The 18,485-nt window shown below is 38.8% G+C and overlaps 1 protein-coding gene across 3 annotated transcripts in view; it reads right to left on the reverse strand.

Moving 5' to 3' along the window:
- Positions 1-395: 395 nt before the first annotated feature.
- The window catches only part of LOC306847789 (tyrosine-protein kinase ABL2-like), a gene marked incomplete at its 3' end in the record, with an annotated part of 28,551 nt that continues 10,461 nt past the window's right edge, over positions 396-18,485 (reverse strand). The window contains exons 1-11 of one of the 3 annotated variants that reach the window (XM_079381942.1): positions 9,581-9,764; positions 8,489-8,653; positions 6,155-6,450; positions 5,789-6,061; positions 5,486-5,570; positions 5,023-5,200; positions 4,726-4,910; positions 4,421-4,573; positions 3,801-3,890; positions 3,354-3,515; positions 396-2,107 (exon numbers count right to left, since the gene is read on the reverse strand). In XM_079381942.1, coding sequence (XP_079238068.1) covers positions 396-2,107; positions 3,354-3,515; positions 3,801-3,890; positions 4,421-4,573; positions 4,726-4,910; positions 5,023-5,200; positions 5,486-5,570; positions 5,789-6,061; positions 6,155-6,450; positions 8,489-8,653; positions 9,581-9,683 — 3,402 coding nt within the window. In that variant the 5' untranslated portion in view covers positions 9,684-9,764. Of the gene's footprint in view, positions 2,108-3,353; positions 3,516-3,800; positions 3,891-4,420; positions 4,574-4,725; positions 4,911-5,022; positions 5,201-5,485; positions 5,571-5,788; positions 6,062-6,154; positions 6,451-8,488; positions 8,654-9,580; positions 9,765-18,485 lie in introns of those variants that run through there. The other 2 variants (XM_079381941.1, XM_079381940.1) reach the window with 2 other exon arrangements.

Consider the following 18,485-nt stretch of genomic DNA (forward strand, 5'->3'; position numbering starts at 1 on the left):
AGCGAATGGAAATCTGTAACAAAAAACAAAATGCATAAGTGGACAAGTTCATTTGTAGTCGGCTCACATTAACCTGTGCAACCCCTGTCTATTTGTGAAAACTGATTCTGTCATACCAAGATAAAACTGTAAGTATTAATTTGTCAGAAACAAAACTGTGTATTTTGGTAGTGACAAAAAGCTTATATACAAAGAACTCTGTTCCCAACTGGCAATTTCAAGATGAAAGTCACCTGTAAACAATAAAAAGTTAGAGAGAGTGTTTGTAGTAATTTTCTGAGGTACTTCTTAGAGAATACTCTCTGTCCCCCAACACTTAAATTAAATAAAATTGATTCTGATGCAAAAAGTCTCAAGGGGTACAGGAGGAGGAGTTTTGGAGGTGGACACAGTGGCTACCTTTGCACAACGTCACTGATCTCTTTAATGCATGTGTGCAAGTTGTCAAGAGCCGGGCTGGTCCCAGGTCCAGCTCCCCCACCTGTAGAGGAAGCGCGCAGATCTTGTAGACTCAACTCCAGTTTCCCCACTGCCTCACGAAAGGCAAATTTATTACGTGTCTGGGGGATGCAATCGACATACCCCGAGCAGTAGTCCAAAAGTTGGTGTCCCACATCCAGGACCTGGCTGCTGGAGGAAAGCTCGGTGTTGCCTTGAAGAGCACCACTCAAGCATTCAGCACATTCCAAAAGAGCCTCCTTGCTGATCTTCTCCAGTGGGATCCGTTCTGTCTGCTGCCGAGTCCGTCTTAGGGTGGGTTTGGCGGAAGTAGGGCCAGGTCCGCCACTGGAAGCACCATTGGCCATCTTAGTTTGGGTGGTGTTGTTACTAGAGGGGGCTACAGGGGCTGGAGGCACTTGTGGTGGTGGTATTGATGGACGTGCTCCTCTGGCTTCTCTTCCTGACCTTTTGATGCCATCGCCATTGACCTCTATGTTTCCACTAACCGCTTCGTCAGCTGCATCGGCACTGTAGGCGTGTTGGAGGGAGCGGAGCATGGGCGGTGGAGGAGGTGCACATTTGGGCTTCACCAGTCGCGGTCGGTCACGATCGCCACTGTCGGACAGAAGTTTAAAGCGGTTGCCCTGAGAGTCCACACCAACTAGGTGTACATCAGCCGAGCTGTGCTTTAGGGTTGGGGAGATCAGCACTGGAACTTTGTGGTTGTGCAGATTGACCAAACCAAGGGTGGAGGTTTTCGTTGGAGACGACCAACCTTGCCTGTCATCTTGCCCATCTTTTCCTCGTGTGTTGGAGTCTGAATCTGCCTCTCCCCCTACACCTGGTGCCCTAACTCCACCTGCGACCCCTCGTGGCAAGAGTTTGGCTTTGGGACGATCTCGTATCTGAGCCGTACCTTCGTCAAGCTTCCTCAGAATTGCATCTGAAGGTCGTGCTGCCCCATTCTCTGGCTGTGAGGTGGTGGAAGCTGTACGCTCTAATGGGGGTTTGCTTCGGTTTCTTGGTAATGTCAGTGCCATGCGCTCTAAGTCCGGCAACCCGGCAGACATTGAGGAAGTTGAATTGGAACGAGGGAATGGCTTGGTTCCACTTCCTTCGTCTATTCCAGAAGCCTTACCAGTCCGCAATCCCAGGGTCTTTTTGATAAGGCGAGGGGTAAAGAAGCCTGCAAGGCTTCCCCAACTACTGCTGCTTCCAACTTGACCAGAAGTTGCTCCAGAGTTTGAACTTGAGGGTTTCTGTCCAAATGTGGCCCCACAACAGCGGGACTGCACGTGGTTCCCCTCTCCATGAGATGGAGAAAAATTCAACCCATCAGTTTGGGGCAAAGGAGGAGGAGGGCCTGCAAACCCAGCCGTGGGCTCATACTTTTTATGGGGCTGGGTCTCCATCTCCCGGAAAGAACTGCTCCTCTTGGGAGGCATAGGGAGATTCTGTTGCTGCTGAGGTGAGGTTGAAGTAGAAGAGGAAGACATGGACTTCTTCTTCATGAAAGAGCTGAAGAATCCAGCCTTGCGGTCACGGGTGAAGGTAGTGTCCTGGGAGTCCTCCAGCAGGCTAGAGGGAGACTTATCCCTCTGTTTACGTGGTAGGGCAGGAGAGCTGCTGGAGCGTCCATCACCCACAAAAAGGGATGCTGCAAGACCTGAACACAATAGGACAACAGAACCAAAAGTCAAAAAACAGCTAAATAAGTGGTAGCAGTAGACATGCAAACAAACATGTCAGTGCTCTCATATTTAAATAGCTGAAACACTTGCTTTCATCATTTATTCAGAACACAAATAGCATATTGTGTGAGAATGAATATTTAATTTATAGCATTGTTACCAATAGTGGGGTCTCAAGCAAAGGTCTTCAAAATAAGCATATAGAAGTAGACGCATGGTGAAGCCTGGTGTAAATGAAGGCTGTAGGGTGGTTTTTGATAACACTGCTGCTAACCCTGACTGTAATTTATAAGATATAGCCTAGTATACGCTTTTATACAAGAAACTGTGTAGGGTCTCTATTAACTACCGCTACTGCTTGCTGTCATAATTTAAACATGAAAGGACATGACACTAGGTCAGGGCTCTTTAATTCATGGGGCATTTTTTTTTTATGAGTGGGCCAAGATATTTTTTTTATGTTTTTTTTTCAGGTCCTGTGGTAAACATTTGTCTAGATATTTGAATTATATAGAGAGTATCACTTGATATGTGGGGAAAAGTAGGATTGTCAGGACAATCAAAGGCAGGACAATAATTAAAGATACAGGAATACAAAACAATAAATATATAAATGTTAAAAAATAAACTTTTTGCATGCTTGAAAGGTTTAATAACATGACAAATAGATGCATCTCAACCAAAAAATAAATATAAACATTTCCACCCTAAAAGTTTATTTTATATAAACTTTACGTAATTTCAATAAATACCATATAAATAGTTTAAGTAGAAAAACAATATTGCACAACACATGAAAATATGTTTATAAAAATTTTAATCAAAATATAGATACACATGCAGTTGGGTGAAGTGCTTGTGTGCACACTTGTGGATTAGTGACATGCAGCAAATGGGAGAAATAGAATTAAATCAGATGTATTTACAAAAAGCAAAAAGGTAATTAAAACATGAGAGGGAATATCTGTTATGAACATTCATGAACATGTCAGTTTTCTGATCACGATACATTTTAAACATTACACACATAAACATGAGAACAAAAGAAAGGGATTATATATATATATATATAAAATACACAGAATTTTCTTAATCATGCTTTATTTCTGTATGTATAGGTAGCATTATATACTATGTAGCTCTGTTAATCGATAATGAACACCACTCCCATTCTCTTGAGTTTCTGTCTGAGCCGACTGAGCCGGAGTTGAGCCTGTATACCTGCAGGGCCGTGGGGTCCTGCCTCCTCCATATTCTCTTTGTTCTCAGAGTGTTTCTTCTGCCCACGAGACTTTGAGGGCAAGAGTGGCATATCGTGGCCAAAGGTGTGTGCGAGCCCACCTTGCCCACCAGATGAGGTTTTACACAGCTCTTCGGCTACCTCTGGAGAGGAGTTACCAGAAAGAAGGCACATGTTAATACTATGTTTTACATCCAAGTACTGTGGGTCACAACTTCATTAAATATTAACTTATTAATATTATTAAATAATATTAAATTCAATACACATTGCAATAAAAAAAAAATAACAATATATGTTATTAATTAATTTTAAGCCTGTTTTAAGACTATTTATTGTACAAGTTTTCTCTGCTTAATCATTAAGCATAAAAAGTCAGCTTGGTTTACAGCTTCCTTTGTCACTCGAAACAGATGATGCAGTAATACCTTCAGAGATGCTTGAGTCATGGAACATGGTCTCAAAGGCCTGGTGAATCTCAGCAAATGAGGGTCTATCCAGTGGACTCCACTGCCAACCTACCAACACACAAACAAAATATGGCTTTTCTTAAATGACCAAAACCTACACTACAGTTCAAAATTTTATTGGCGTGTAAGATTTTTTTGAACAGAAGCAATGATATGCTGAATTGCTCAGAAGTGACAGTAAAAGTCACAAAATTAATGTTACAATAGATTTCTATTTCAAACTAATGCTGTTCTTTTAAAATGTCTTTTTATCAAAGACTCCTGAAAAATTTGTCCATGGTTTCCACAAAATATTAAGCGGCATATCAGAATGATTTCTGAAGGATTATATGACACTAAAGACTAAAGTAATGGCTGCTGAAAATTCAGTTTTGCCATCAGAGGAATAAATTACATTTTAAATATATTAAAATAGAAATAATAATAATAATAATTCACAACATTATACAATGCTTATAGAATATGTACGAAAATATATGAATGACGCTTGACATTATTTGAACATACACTAATGAGATTATAATTTTTGTGTTATGTAAAAGCTATAAAATATTATCAAAGTCACTGCTGATACTCACAGGCTCTCATGAGCTCGTAGACCTTAGGTGGACAGCCCTCAGGCTGCTCCATGCGGTATCCCTTCTCCAGCAGATCGTACACCTGAGACAGGTCGATTCCTGGGTATGGAGACATGCCATATGTGGCAATCTCCCAAAGCAAAACTCCAAATGCTGGAAAATTGGGAAAAATAAGTGAATCACTTATTTATATAAGTAAATAGTCTGTCAAATCGTCATCACTTCAGTCTGTAACACATAACTCTTTATGTGGTATCAGAACTTCCAAAAAAAATCCTTATGAAAAAACTGAATTACTAACTGACCCCAAACATCTGATTTGATGGAGAAGGTGTTATAGGCCAGACTCTCTGGTGCTGTCCATTTGATGGGGAATTTGGCCCCAGCATGAGCGGTGTAGGTGTCGCCTGTCATCAGCCGGCTCAGTCCGAAATCAGCCACCTTGACCACGTGATTCTCTCCAACCAGACAATTACGAGCTGCCAAGTCCCTGAGAAAGAAATTGAGAAGCTGGAGTGAGATCTCTCATTGGGATATAAAAGTAAATTATGCAACCCATGAGAACTCCTGAAGTCTACTGACGTTTAAAGAGCTATGCTCACCTGTGGATGAAATTCTTCTTCTCCAGATACTCCATGGCAGAGGAGATCTGAGTGGCCATGTAGAGCAGCACCACAGCGTTCACCTGCTCCCTTTCACACTCACGCAGGTAGTCCAGCAGGTTCCCATGTGGCATGTACTCAGTCACTATGTAGAATGGAGGCTCCAATGTACACACACCTAGAAAGTGGCAACAAAACAAATTACCAATTTGGGACAAATCTAGAAACAATTTAATCAAAACAAATAATAATAGTTTTTTTTATGTGAACAAATCCCTGGATTTCTATAGTGGAATCATGAGAGTAGTGCATACTTTCTAATGCCAGTGCAAACTCTAATGGTTGATTAATGTAGTCGACAAGTTACTTGAGACTTTTTTTTAACTGAATGGAAACCAGTTTTGGGGCGTTTTGACTAGTTGTTCAGGCAATTTGTTAACTAGCGTCAACTAGTTGAGCTCACCCAGTAATTGTACCAAATTGGGATGTTTGACCTCCTTCATGACTGCAGCTTCCTTCAGAAACTCCTCAACCTCCATGGTGTCCTCCTTTGAAATAAAGCAATACAACATAAATGTGGATGGAATATGGAATATAAATGCATAACAGATCTAGCAAAACAACTACAAAAACAGAAATCCATGGGTGCAATATAATGACCAGCCACTTGGTGGCACATAATGCCACATAAACAGTTCAATGTGACAAAAACCAATGAAATAGGAGGAAAATATTGAAATGGGGGCATATGCACGAAAACACGAACCTTTAGTGTTTTTACAGCTACAGTGAGGTTGTACTTTTTCCAAACTCCGACGTACACCTCTCCGTACTGGCCTCCGCCTAACTTGTGCTTCATGGTGATGTCGGTGCGCTCCATCTCCCACTTGTCGTGGATGGGGGAGACGCCGTAGACGGTTGGCTTGTTGCATTTTGGAGCGGGATAGTGTAATGTGGTTACCAGACCATCCGCCACTGTGGAATGATGATGAACCAGCTCAGCTAATGTGCTGAAACGACTTTCAGCTGTTACGTAGACCTGAGGCAGAAGAGGAGACCAATTTTAAAATCAAAGGAAAAGGTAGCTTTACTTTCAAAGTAAAGTGAAAGCAGCCGTTGTCTTCAGCCCAACCTTTCCGTCAGAGGCGGTGTTGATCCGATAATGATAGACCCGTCCCTCATAGCGAAGCGAGATTGAGAGCTGGCCAGGGCTGCTCTCACTCTCCCTCACTAGGAAGCTGCCGTTGATCAGGCTGCTGAGCAGGTACTCGGCGGCGCTGCGGGATACGGGCCCATGATACCAGCTGTGCTTTTCCAGACTGTTCACGGGGGTGATGTAGTTACTGGGTACCCAACCCTGGCCATTCTTCGAACGGACTTCACTCCACTCGCCATTCTGGTTGTACCCCAACACTCGCAGCTTTTCTCCTGAAATGCAAAAAAGAACGGTACATTGTACACAGCAATCACTTGATATTCATATTTTTGTGCATAATGTTTTCCTAATTATTCAGCAATGCAATCCCTTGTTATTCATCCCACTGTATCTCCCTTGAATGGAATGGAATGAGAGATTAGAAATGCAAGCCCCAACAAGTCCATCGTTCAGCCATGAAAGCACATCAGGTCTTTCACAAAGGCAAAGTGCAAGTTTATGTCAGTAACTACAGTATTAATTCATAAATAAGATAAGTTATGTTTTTGTACCATAAGCTCAGACTGAAAAGAAGCTAGTCTTATATAAAAGTTCTGAGATCTGAACAAATACTGAAGGCACCTGAGAGTGGAAAAAGAAAAGTGACAATCATGACATTCAAACATATCATTCGATGCAATGAGCTGTTCTTTCATTTCTGCAAATACATGTGTCAGACGGACATCTCTGGCAGCTGCATCACGCTCCATGAACATCACATTTTTAAGACGCCATGGAAGTTAAAAATAGTATTTTTTTTTTTACAAGATATGCCTCCAAAAAGCACTTTTGAAAACATCCCAAGAGTCCTGTGTTCTGTTCCATTAAGCAGTGCTCCATCAAACTGTTGGAAAAAAGAATGCTCCAAACCCTCAGCAGCGTGTTAAATCTGTGTGTACACTGTGGGCAGTCAAAAACAATGATGTAATCAATTACCAAATTAAAAATAAGGCCCCTTTTTGGCATGTTTGTGTATTTCATTAGCTGAATTTTGATTGAATTTATTTTTTAAATAAAATGCATGAAAATGTATTTGTATTCATATACGCTACTGTTCAAAAGTTGTGGTTTGTAAGATTTTTTAAATTTTTTTGAAAAAAGTATCTTATGCTCACCAAGGTTGCATTTACTTGATCATAAAACAAAATCTCTATTTTAATATATTTTAAAAATGTAATTCATTTCTGTGATGCAAAGCTGAATTTTTGTGGAAACTGTGATGCATTTTTCAGGATTCTTTGATAAATCACAAGTTCAAAATCATTTATTTTAAATAGAAATCTTTTGTGACATTATAAATGTCTTTCACTGTCACTTTTGATCATTTTAATGTATCCTTCCTGAAAATAATAACTGCTTTAAAAAATCTTACTGCCTAAACTTTTGAATGGTAGTTTGAATGATACATGGTTTAATTTCCTCCTCTTCCTTCGTCTTGCTTTGATCAAGCAAAGGTCCAGCAGAGGGTGCTCTACTCCTGCCATGGAAACATAATTCAGGCCTGTTAGCTTTCAGACACCAAGTGCTTTTTTACCAATCCTAAATCAACACTGGCGCGGCAACAAGGCCCTCGCGACAAGACAAAAAGAGGCTGGCGCATCAGTGCCAACCAGACGACATTACATTACCGGCCATTAGCGGTTACTTCAGAGGGAAAGAGTAGACTGCTAACTCCCTCTCTCTGAACTCTCTTCTCTTGGGCTAGTCTGTGTTTACCCACCTGCTTTTCACCCAGCTGATGGGATTACGCTTCAAAATGGGTATTAGCGTTAGCGGTAGCTGTTCAGCATGGAGCATCTGAGCACAGACTGTGCTCAAGTCCCAAAGTCTATGGAAAGAGCTGTGGGCATTAGCACATATGGCTCAGATTGGTGCCCATGTGTTTATGTTCCTCATCTGAATAAAATTCAAAGTTTAGCATCCGCTTTCATTTTTAGCTTGGTTCTTTGATCCTACAAACTGCTGCTGGGAAGAGAAACAAGTAGTTCTGAAGTATAGAAAAGAGGAAGGAGAGTGATAGAAGGAAAAGGAAAGATGCATGGTGTCCTTGTTATAAAGAAAGAGGAAGTTATCCATAACAGTTGTGAAAATATTCTCCAGCTTTGTTTTTTCCAGGTATTAAAATTGGTCTTGGGTTTCACTTGAGTTTACACTATCAATGCAATGTGGTTTGTCATCTGTGTACAGAGGTGGAGATCAAACTGTTAAAGTGTTCAGCGAAACTAAGCACCGCATGTTGCGCAACCATTCATCTCCTTTCGACGATCATACCTTTTGTGATGCTCAGTGTGTTGTCACCACTGGCAACAAAGTCGTAAAGCGCCACGAAGAGGTTGGGGTCACTCTCCGCAGCACCCAGCAGATTCTCCTTCGAGCTCCAGCGCACCGCCTCAGTCAGCGACGTTGAGTCCAGTCCAAACGGCCTGTGCAGGGCCTCTGTCAGGAAGAAAGAGAGACAAATAACATGCTATATGAGTAACAGAAGACATAAGCAGTTGTTGTTGGAGCATATGACTTCTCAAACGAGACAAGGCTTCTGGGAAGGGCAAAATGAGTCAGTTTATGAGGGGAGGGGTTTCAGGAGTTGACGAACACATTAACGTCAAGGTGGGGAGGGAGACGAGAAGTGAAGAAACTGCAACCATCTGACGGAAAATGAAAACAAGGAGGGTGATTTAAAATTAAACCACTTTGCTCCTTACACCATGCCTAACTTAATGATCTTTTTTTTTTTGCAAGTCATTTTTGCAAACAATATTACGAAGGCTACACAAAACTGCAATAAATCATTATTTAAAAAAACAAAGCTGTACTAGATGCTAGTGACATTAATGATAAACTGACAGTCAATTAATTTAATTAATAAATTAACATAATATTAATTTGATCAATAATGCAGTCAATAATTATTGAAATATTTTACAAATCCACAAAGAAATATGGGGATTTTTTTTTTTTAACATTTACATAAATAATATTAATAAATATTATTATATTAAATATTATTATTATAATTCTATGCGAACGCAATAAATGCAGCAGACTGAAATGTATTAATATTTTCTGAATACTTATATAAGTAGAACATGTATATATTTTACTATACATTACAACTACATTCATATACATTTAGTATTGTAATTTTTGTAAATAGTATCTATTTTTTTTTTTTTTTAAGAATTCCAAAGAATTTCCAAACTCTTCATCGGTGAAAAGCCGATGATGACCACTGGACACAGCACAGCTTCCACATTGACCACACAAAAAAATAACAAATACACATCCCTCGACCTGAAATCCACCGTGCAAAAAAAAAAAACACAAAATCACTGGCACTCAGGGCACCGTTACAGCACTGTCTACCTGCAAAGCAATAGCGGTCCACATCCTGTGGGTTGGACAGGTTGGTCAGCCTGACCCTTTCTTCCTCAAAACTGCTGCTGGATGGCAGAGTCCTCAATGGCATAATCTAACCGTGCTAGATTACTCTCCGATCTCACATGTAATAAAACACAGACCTGAAGTGTTAAGGTTTCTGCTTCTGTCTGAGAGGGTTTGATTCTTAAGGAACTTCTTAAGGAGAGGAGGAGCATGAAACAGCTTTGAGGTCGGAAAAATGGTGTGGGAGAGTCCCCACGCCTTGAGCATGCCTGCGTCTGCTGGCCTTCCTCTACAGCTGTCAACCAGCCACAAACACACACACCAAGCATGTCTGGGCAGCTGCCCCTTTCCTTAGGGAAAAGTGTGGCAGAACAAAACATCGGATGAGTTAGAAATGAAAAGGCATCAGAAAACTCCCTTTACTGATCATTATGAAACAAATTCTGGCTCTGAGATTAGGCTACCATAGGTTTACCTTTACAAAACTACTGTATAGTAGAGGGGCTGAATCAAATAGCAATACCATGGAATTGATGTATGATTAACACATTCACATCCCAAGATACATTAAAGAATAGCCAAATTATTCACAAAATCAACAAAAAGCCTATCATGACACAAAATATCGACAATAGATGAGTTACAATGGTTGACTAGCTGTTCAACAAAGAACTAGATGAACTAAAATTAAAAAATCAATAATTTTACACTAAGTTCTATTTCAAGTTCATGTAAATGCGTTTCTTTTAAACTTTCTATTCAAAGAAAACAGATACTTCATTATAATAATATTTCACAATATAAGTTCTCATGTATTTTGATCAAATAAATGCAGCCTTTATAAGCATAAGAGACTTCCTTTTCAAATATAAAAAAAAAACATTATAATTGAAAGCATTATATTACCAAGCAAATATTCATTTACAGATTACCATTAACAGTGTTACTGAATTATTAGTGTACAACAGTAATAAAAATATCGTCAATAACCAATAGTCTCAATTTTAAAAACACATCTGTGTTTTATACCATCTGTTGTTGAATAAAAGATTGTCTTTTGTAAACGCCAACTAAGAAACGCATTCAATCAGGTCAAGTAAACCCAAAGCTACTAGTTAAGATGGATTATTAAATTAGTTGTTTGAGCAACCCATCAACTAGTTGATTTTTAATATATATTAGTGTTGTCAAAAATATCGATATTTCGATAAATATCGATACTGAAATATCTGAACGGTACCAATATTAATTTCCCGAAGTATCGATACACCGATACTAGCCGAGCTGTCACTTTCACTTCTCTCCAAAGGCGCGTGGACAAGCACCACACGTGACCGCACTCGTCTCCTTCGCTCTGGTTAAATAGCAAAAGTGAAGTGAATAGAAAGATGACTGCTCTGGTTGTTAAAGAACACAGCAGGAGCGCTATCTGTAGGGATCTATGATCTCCGCGATGCAGAGAACGCGCACGGAATCCAGTCATAAAAACGGAATTGACAGTTTAACAGGGAATGTCACGGAATTTGTCAAAGTTTGGATGAATTAATCAAAAGTAGGTCATTACACTTAAATAAAATCGCGATATGGACTAGTATCTGTAAATATTAAGCTGCAAAAGTGGATTTAAATATGAATCCTGCATGTTCTGCGCGTCTCTGTGTGAATGTGCTGCACGTGCGGTTGTGTTTACTAATGTGGCGCTCGCGGTGATTTCAGCGTCTGCCGTCTCAATGAGGACATAAATACATCAACAATATCTCCAGAACTGATCTGAAAGACACTTTACGAGCATTTTACCATTTAATTTGAGTAAAACTAGCATCATATCATACACACACACAGAACTTTAAAGGTATTCACGGCAACCCGTCAAAATAAAAGTTCGGTTTAACAGCCTATTAAAGACTGTGTGCCAGAAATAGGCTATATTACTATTATTTAGTAGAATGCACATAATACTACTACTGTTAGTTTTTTTTAAATAAATAATCACAAAATATTTTAATTTTAATAGTAAATCCCCTTCATTTGCCAAAAATGTAAATGTTTAATTTTCATTAATTCAAATATAAATTAATTAAAATTGTTTTATGCCTTCATCTGATATCCAGTCAAATTTAAATACACAACACAGAATTTCTGAGGGGGAAACACATTTCATAAGGCTACTGTAAGAATAAATAAAAATAGTTTGTATGCATTCAAATAATAGACATGCTAAAACACAGAATTTGGTAACAATAAAACATAAGGTGAGAAAAAATAAAACATTTCATACGACCCTAAACGTGTCATTTTTGTTACACTTTTAATGAATTAAATGTTAAATTGTATAATTTTCATTATTTTAATGAATTAGACATGTTTTTAGATTAATAGCATTTAATTTGACCATTAAAGAAAAAGAGTCCAGAAAAATTAAAACGAAAAAAAAACGGAATCCAGAAAAATTAAAATGAATGTAGAAAAAAATAAAACGGAATTTGGAGAAAAATAAAGCGTATTTCATAGGGCCCTATATCTGGAAATATTTTGGTTATGAAGCAAATGAGAATATCAACAAATAGAACTTTGGATTTTAATTAGTACATGTATTAGTAAACGTTAGTTTCAATTAACATTTAACTAAGATTAATAAAAGATTAATAAATAAATCAACAAATGCAGTACCTCAAGACATTTTTTTGTTCATGTAAAATATACCGCATGTTCTCGACTTGTTATATTTATCTTTAAATAAAAAAAAAAATACCCCCTTAATATTGTGGCAGTTTTTTTCACCGTGGTATCGAAAATGGTATCGAGTATCGATATTTTTCAAGGTATCGTATCGAAGTTAGAAATTCCAGTATCGTGACAACACTAATATATATAGTTTTGAACATCCCTAAAAAAACACAAAACTCCTAGTGTTGACATGAAAATTATCCACAGAAATAACAACATAGTGGATTATTAGACTTCACTAAATAAATAGCCCTAAAAAATTATATTAGGGCAAAATGTCACAAATGGTTCAACAAGTCTAAAAATGTCCCTATAAATGAAACACGAAACAATCATTATGAATAAAAGACACAACATAGCCAAGATAAAACAAAGACTGGTCTTACTCCACTTAATAAACCTGCAAGAACACACAGCTTAAGCCTGTGTGGCAAACCTGCCTTTGCCACACACACACACACACACACACACACACACACGCATACAGACAGCCCTACCTTCATTCCTGAGCAGCATGCAGTGCTTCCCAGTCCTAGTCAGCTGATTGATCCACAGCTCCCAGTACATGATCCCAGTTCCAATACAAGGGCTAATGGGGAAACCACTCTAGCCCCTAATCCTCAGACTATGGGTTTAATACACACTAAAACACTCAATCGAAAATCTGCAACGCTCCTCTTGGTTGAATCATTTCAGAATCTCTGGTGCAGCTCAGAGCTCAGAGTTTCCAACCCCGCAGCCGGAATGGACTTGATTGTGGGCCTCCATGCCAACTGCCCTGAGTAAGAAATGTCCACATGTGCTTGTGTGAGATATGGGAAGAGTGGCGTTCTGAGGGTGATTTTATTGGATGTCTTGTGAGGGGAGGCGTGTGGGGAGCCCATTGGTTTTAGAAGGGGGTAGGAACGAGCAGATGGTTCCATTTCTACACCATGTGTGCTGCCTACCCAACATCCTCTTGGGAGAGGCTGGAAAAGCATGGAGGTGTGGAAACTCTAGTGCAAAATGCCTGTGCCACATTAAACGTACCCCTGAGTTTCAGAGCAACATGCAAAATGTATTAAGATGGGACGCTCAGTTATTCAGTTACACCCAAAACCTCTCAAAAATAATCAAAGACATCAGCAGCACACAATACCTCAACAGACTAGATGACATGAAATAAAAGGATTATGTGAACATTAAAGAATAAAAGAAAAAGAGATTCAAGTCTTAATTCTAGTCTACATAGGCCAGACAGACAGAAAGACAGAGAGACAGCTAGAACAACAACATAATGACAGAGAAATAGATAGTCAGAGTGAACAATAGATAAAATGACAGAGACAGACAGACTTATAGAAGAACAGATAAAACAAGAATAACAGATAGACAGAACAGATACACAGAATGACTGACAGACAGATAGACACAGATAGATAGAGACAGATAGAATGACAAAAAGAGAACCGAAAGAGCGAAAAATAGAAAGAATGATAGAAGAGACAGACAGACAGAATGACAGAGGGACAAAGAGATAAAAGGCAGAACGACAGACAGATCAATAGATTATAATGTGAAGTTCTGTTCTAGTTTATTCCTCACTCTCTCATGCAACACTTCTGACTGATGCAGCAGTTGAGCAGCGTTGGGCACGTCGCGTGGCCGCATGTGTTTGTCCTGTGTGTGCTCCTCAGCACACGTGTGCTTACTGTGTGTGTCTTTGTGTGCAGGAGCTTCGCTGTGAGACAGCTGAGGGAGAACTGTGTGTGCGGTGTGAATGGCCATACTGAATAGACTGACCTGCACGGCCTTATCCTGATGGGAGTCTAGCGCAGCTGTTGTGCTGGGCTTAGGCCAGGCTTAAGGCAGCTGCACCAGCACCTCTGTACTTTGGGGCAGCTCTCAACTAACATGGCTTATGAACAGAACATCCTGATCTGCAAGGCCATTAAACATCTATTCCTTCATGATCAACAAAACTTCAAACTGCACATTGAGTTTCAGAACCAAGTCCAGGTTAACAAGCAATAGGCCCAATATTCAAATTATAGTATTTTTCCTAAATAAATTAGCTATAAATAAAACACTAGAAACTTCAATCAGTTGTTTAAAATACTAAAAGGTGACTTTAGGAATCACAATGTAAAAATGTAATTTTTAAAGGGGTCACCGGATGCCCATTTTCCACAAATTGATATGATTCATTAGGGTCTTAATGAAAAGTCTATAACATACTTTAGTTAAAATTTCTCAATGGTAGTGTATAACAACAACCTTTTTACCATGTCAAAATTAGCTCTGCAGACATCAACCCGTTTTGTTGCATGTTGCTTTAAATGCTAATGAGCTCTACTCACCCCGCCCCTCTCTTCTGTGGGGTGACGAGCCATGCTCTGAGAGACTATTTACTTTAGCCGCAAAACTTGCTAACTAGCACATTATTATGAAAGGAGATTGCAAAGATTCATAAAAACCCCTTATACTCACTTCTGCTGTAAGTGAAGCTGGATCATGAATGATTCGCGCGAACAAAAAGACATTTAGGTAGATCGGGAGGCACATTCCCTTCACAAACAAAAGTAATCCAACTGTGTCTTCAGCGGCTCAGATGTCGGGAGTAAATGACGACTATGTTCATTATTACATCCTATAACAAAACGCCTCAATCGCTTAGGAGCCTTTCTCTGTAGGGCTGGGCGATATGGCCAGAAAAATCACCACGATAATTTTTTTCATATCAGTCGATATCGATAATTATCACGGTTAATGTCAAATCTTTATTTCTTTCAAGTTTAAAGCCAGAGTTTTGCTCCATTTGTTAATTTTCCTTAAAATAAATATCTAAATAAAAAAAAATAATTCTTAGTTTCTGCATGTTCTAATGAGTTATATTGTTTCAAATCAAGAAACAGGTGTGGGTTGCCTGATAATGAGAATATTAATAATAATAATATCACTTTTTTGTCTCTTAGAAATGCACATTTGATAGTACCTTGAGTTAGGATGCAGAGGTACATTTTTGTTCATTTTTAAAATCAGTAACATCTGTAAAAATTGTACCAACCTCAGTTTTATGTGGTTAATTTTTTTTATTAAGCTTATGATCTCCCATAGTAGCACACATTTAAATCATGATAAATCAATTAAAACCACACATATACCAACACACATACACATTGCATCAATACCATGGTAAAAAATATAACTATGGTTTTTAGGTACTCATTTCACACAAAAATCTCATCATTCACAGGATGTTTTGTAAAGTTTGTCTGAGTAAGGAGGATTAAACAAGAGTGGGCAGGGTATAGCGATGGGTCAACAGTCTCAACTCCTCTGTGAAATCCAATAAACCAGACACCTCACCAGCTCTGGAATTCCCAAGGTACAGAACAGCCCCCCTAAGATTACACTGGAATGAGACAAGTACATCTGTCATGCAGGAAATTATGACCAACATTCTCATGTGCAACAGCAGCTCACAGGAGACGGCTCTGATCAAGTACAACCACGTTTCCTTATACTGCAGGAGTTTTCTCTAGACTGAAGAACTTTTCATGCCAGAAGACAGAGAGCTGATAAAATGTAAAAACTGTAACTTGAATGCAATGTAAGTCGCTTTGGATAAAAGTGTCTGCTAAATGCATAAATGTAGAAATGTAGAGATAAGCAGAGTTGAGCATATGCAAGTCGGCAGGTAGACAAATGTTGCCAGGTCTCCCGTCAGGGTGCTAATTGCCTGCTTATGGATAGATAGACAGTTATTTCCACGAAACAAACTAATGAACTCATTTAGGAGTCACCAAAAAGAATAAATAATGCAAAACTGACCGTTTTTGAACAGGATTCACCAAACTCTTACTTTCTGCCAGATAGTCCCATTCCTAACTCATGCAGTTAGTTGAGCTAATAGTGCTATTGTTGGGCAAACAGTCACATTCTGATAGCACCACAGCATTTAAACTTTTTAGTGGGAAACAATCTATGACTAGACAAACTTTACATATCGAGGTGAACTACTCCATTAACTGGGACAGAAGAAAGTAAAGCTCGACCGATAGTGGATTTTACCGATACCGATAACTAGGTTGGTCCACACTGGCTGATACGGATTAATTAACCGATAGTTTTTAAAATGGATACTGAACAAAACCCAAAGTAGTGCTTTGCTACTGCTATAGTTTGTGAATGAATAAAAATATTATGAATTATTATATTGATTATTAAAGTTAGTTCATAATTTATTAATGATGACAAACTTTAAAATTTAAAAATGTATTAGTAATAGTACGTTGAAATTAACACACTCTAACAAGGAACAATACTTATACAGCTTTCATTAATCTTAATGTTAAAAATGGTTACTATTTCATTTCAATAGTCATGCTTAAAGATGGCCATCATTAAATATCTACACAAAGGACATAGCATTGAAATTACATGCATAATATGGGTATTGTATGTGTACTGTCACACTTTACTTGCTTCGGTTTAAGAACACTTGATGATTATCTAATTAAAATAACAAAATATGTGAACATACCACACTTCAGCTTTCAGAGGTGTGAGGCAAGAACCTCCATTACCCCCCAGATTTCTGGTGAAGTGTTGCACTAGGTAATGACAGCACATGCTCACCTGTTTATCTGAAGCGCTCAGCACATCACAGCAGAAGCCATGTGGTGCAGGACGAGGCCTATTTTTAGATCCAGCACAAAACAAAACAATCTGGCCATAAAAACCCCCAGAATAATTCAATTATGTACATGCACAGAGGAACCACCGAACAATGATTCCTCAAACAATGGGCCCACATAAACAGGACAGACCCAGTTCATTCACAATAATGAGGATCCAACAAGTACTCAGCAACAACAATTGCACAGTTGTCTCCCCTCTCAGTCAGTCTCTTCCTCTTTTCCAGTAAATGGCTCTCCAGTTGAAAAGACTAGTGCTGTATTACAGGCCAACAGACAATCTGATGAAGACAAACTACAACAGAAAGAGAGATCTTGCGAAATTACCATTTGCAATTAACTGAATGTGTCAACAACAGAGATTAGAAATTAATTTAACAATTCCCATTCCAGTTCTTAACAGCCAATAAATTATTCTTTTAGTTTCTTCGAGGAAGAAATAGCTGGAAAAGAATGCAATTCTGTTTACACACTATTAGAGGTAACCTAAATGCAATTCAATAATGGTTTATATTAAACAAATAATCAAATTTACTAAACGCTATAATATTTTAAATAATCAAATATTTAATATTTAACAAACTACAAAAAAAACTACATTTTTCATTCATTCATGTATTTTTATAAAATACTACTGACAATACTTAAAGGGCTCATATAATGCGATTTCTTGTTTTCCTTTTCTTTAGTGTGTTATGTAGCTGTTTGTGCATACACGATCTGCAGAGTTCAAAGCCTCCCACAAAAGGATTTATTCGATCTAAAAGAAGGCTGATGCAGACTGGGCTAAAACGCCTCATTAAAACATGCCCCCACATGTCACGATGTGGAAATATTTGCGTAATGCCGCCCAAGTGTTCATGCAAAGAAAGAAGGCATGGTTTAACCGCAGTAGTGTTGATGTAGCCATGTCAGGGAGACGCTGTGTTTCTATGCGAAAGCAAAAGCACTTTGGCCTTCCAAAAGTAGATGCAATTAGAAATCAATGATTAAGATTTGTTTACAACAGAAAAGCACAACCCAAATGTTCGAATTTGTGCAACACATTTTAAGGATGACCGTTTTGTGAACCTAGGAGAGTACAAGGCTGGCTGTGCACAAAGGCTATTTCTAAAAAAATGCTATTGACTGTTCAAATGCGGAGTTATGCGCAGTGTGGAGTAATGCGTTATGTGTGTGTGCGCGTGTGAGAGAGAGAGAGCGGCAGGGTCACATCACAGTGATTTCAGCGGTCTTAAGCGCGGCTTGTGTAATGCAAATACATACTAGCATCATCACTGTGTCTGTCACGCGACTTTGTTCCCCTTTCGGGCTTGAACTGATGGTAAAATTAAGGACATTATTAACTGTCTTTATATTTACTTTGAAAGCTGAAGCTCACGATTATGGTAAGGAGCGTTACATTTCCGACACGTGCTTGTGGTGTTCGGCCAATCACAATGCACTGTGTCAGCTGGCCAATCAGAGCGGTCTGCGCTTGT

This window comes from Barbus barbus, assembly GCF_936440315.1.
Source record: "Barbus barbus genome assembly, chromosome: 28".
Taxonomy (NCBI): domain Eukaryota; kingdom Metazoa; phylum Chordata; class Actinopteri; order Cypriniformes; family Cyprinidae; genus Barbus; species Barbus barbus.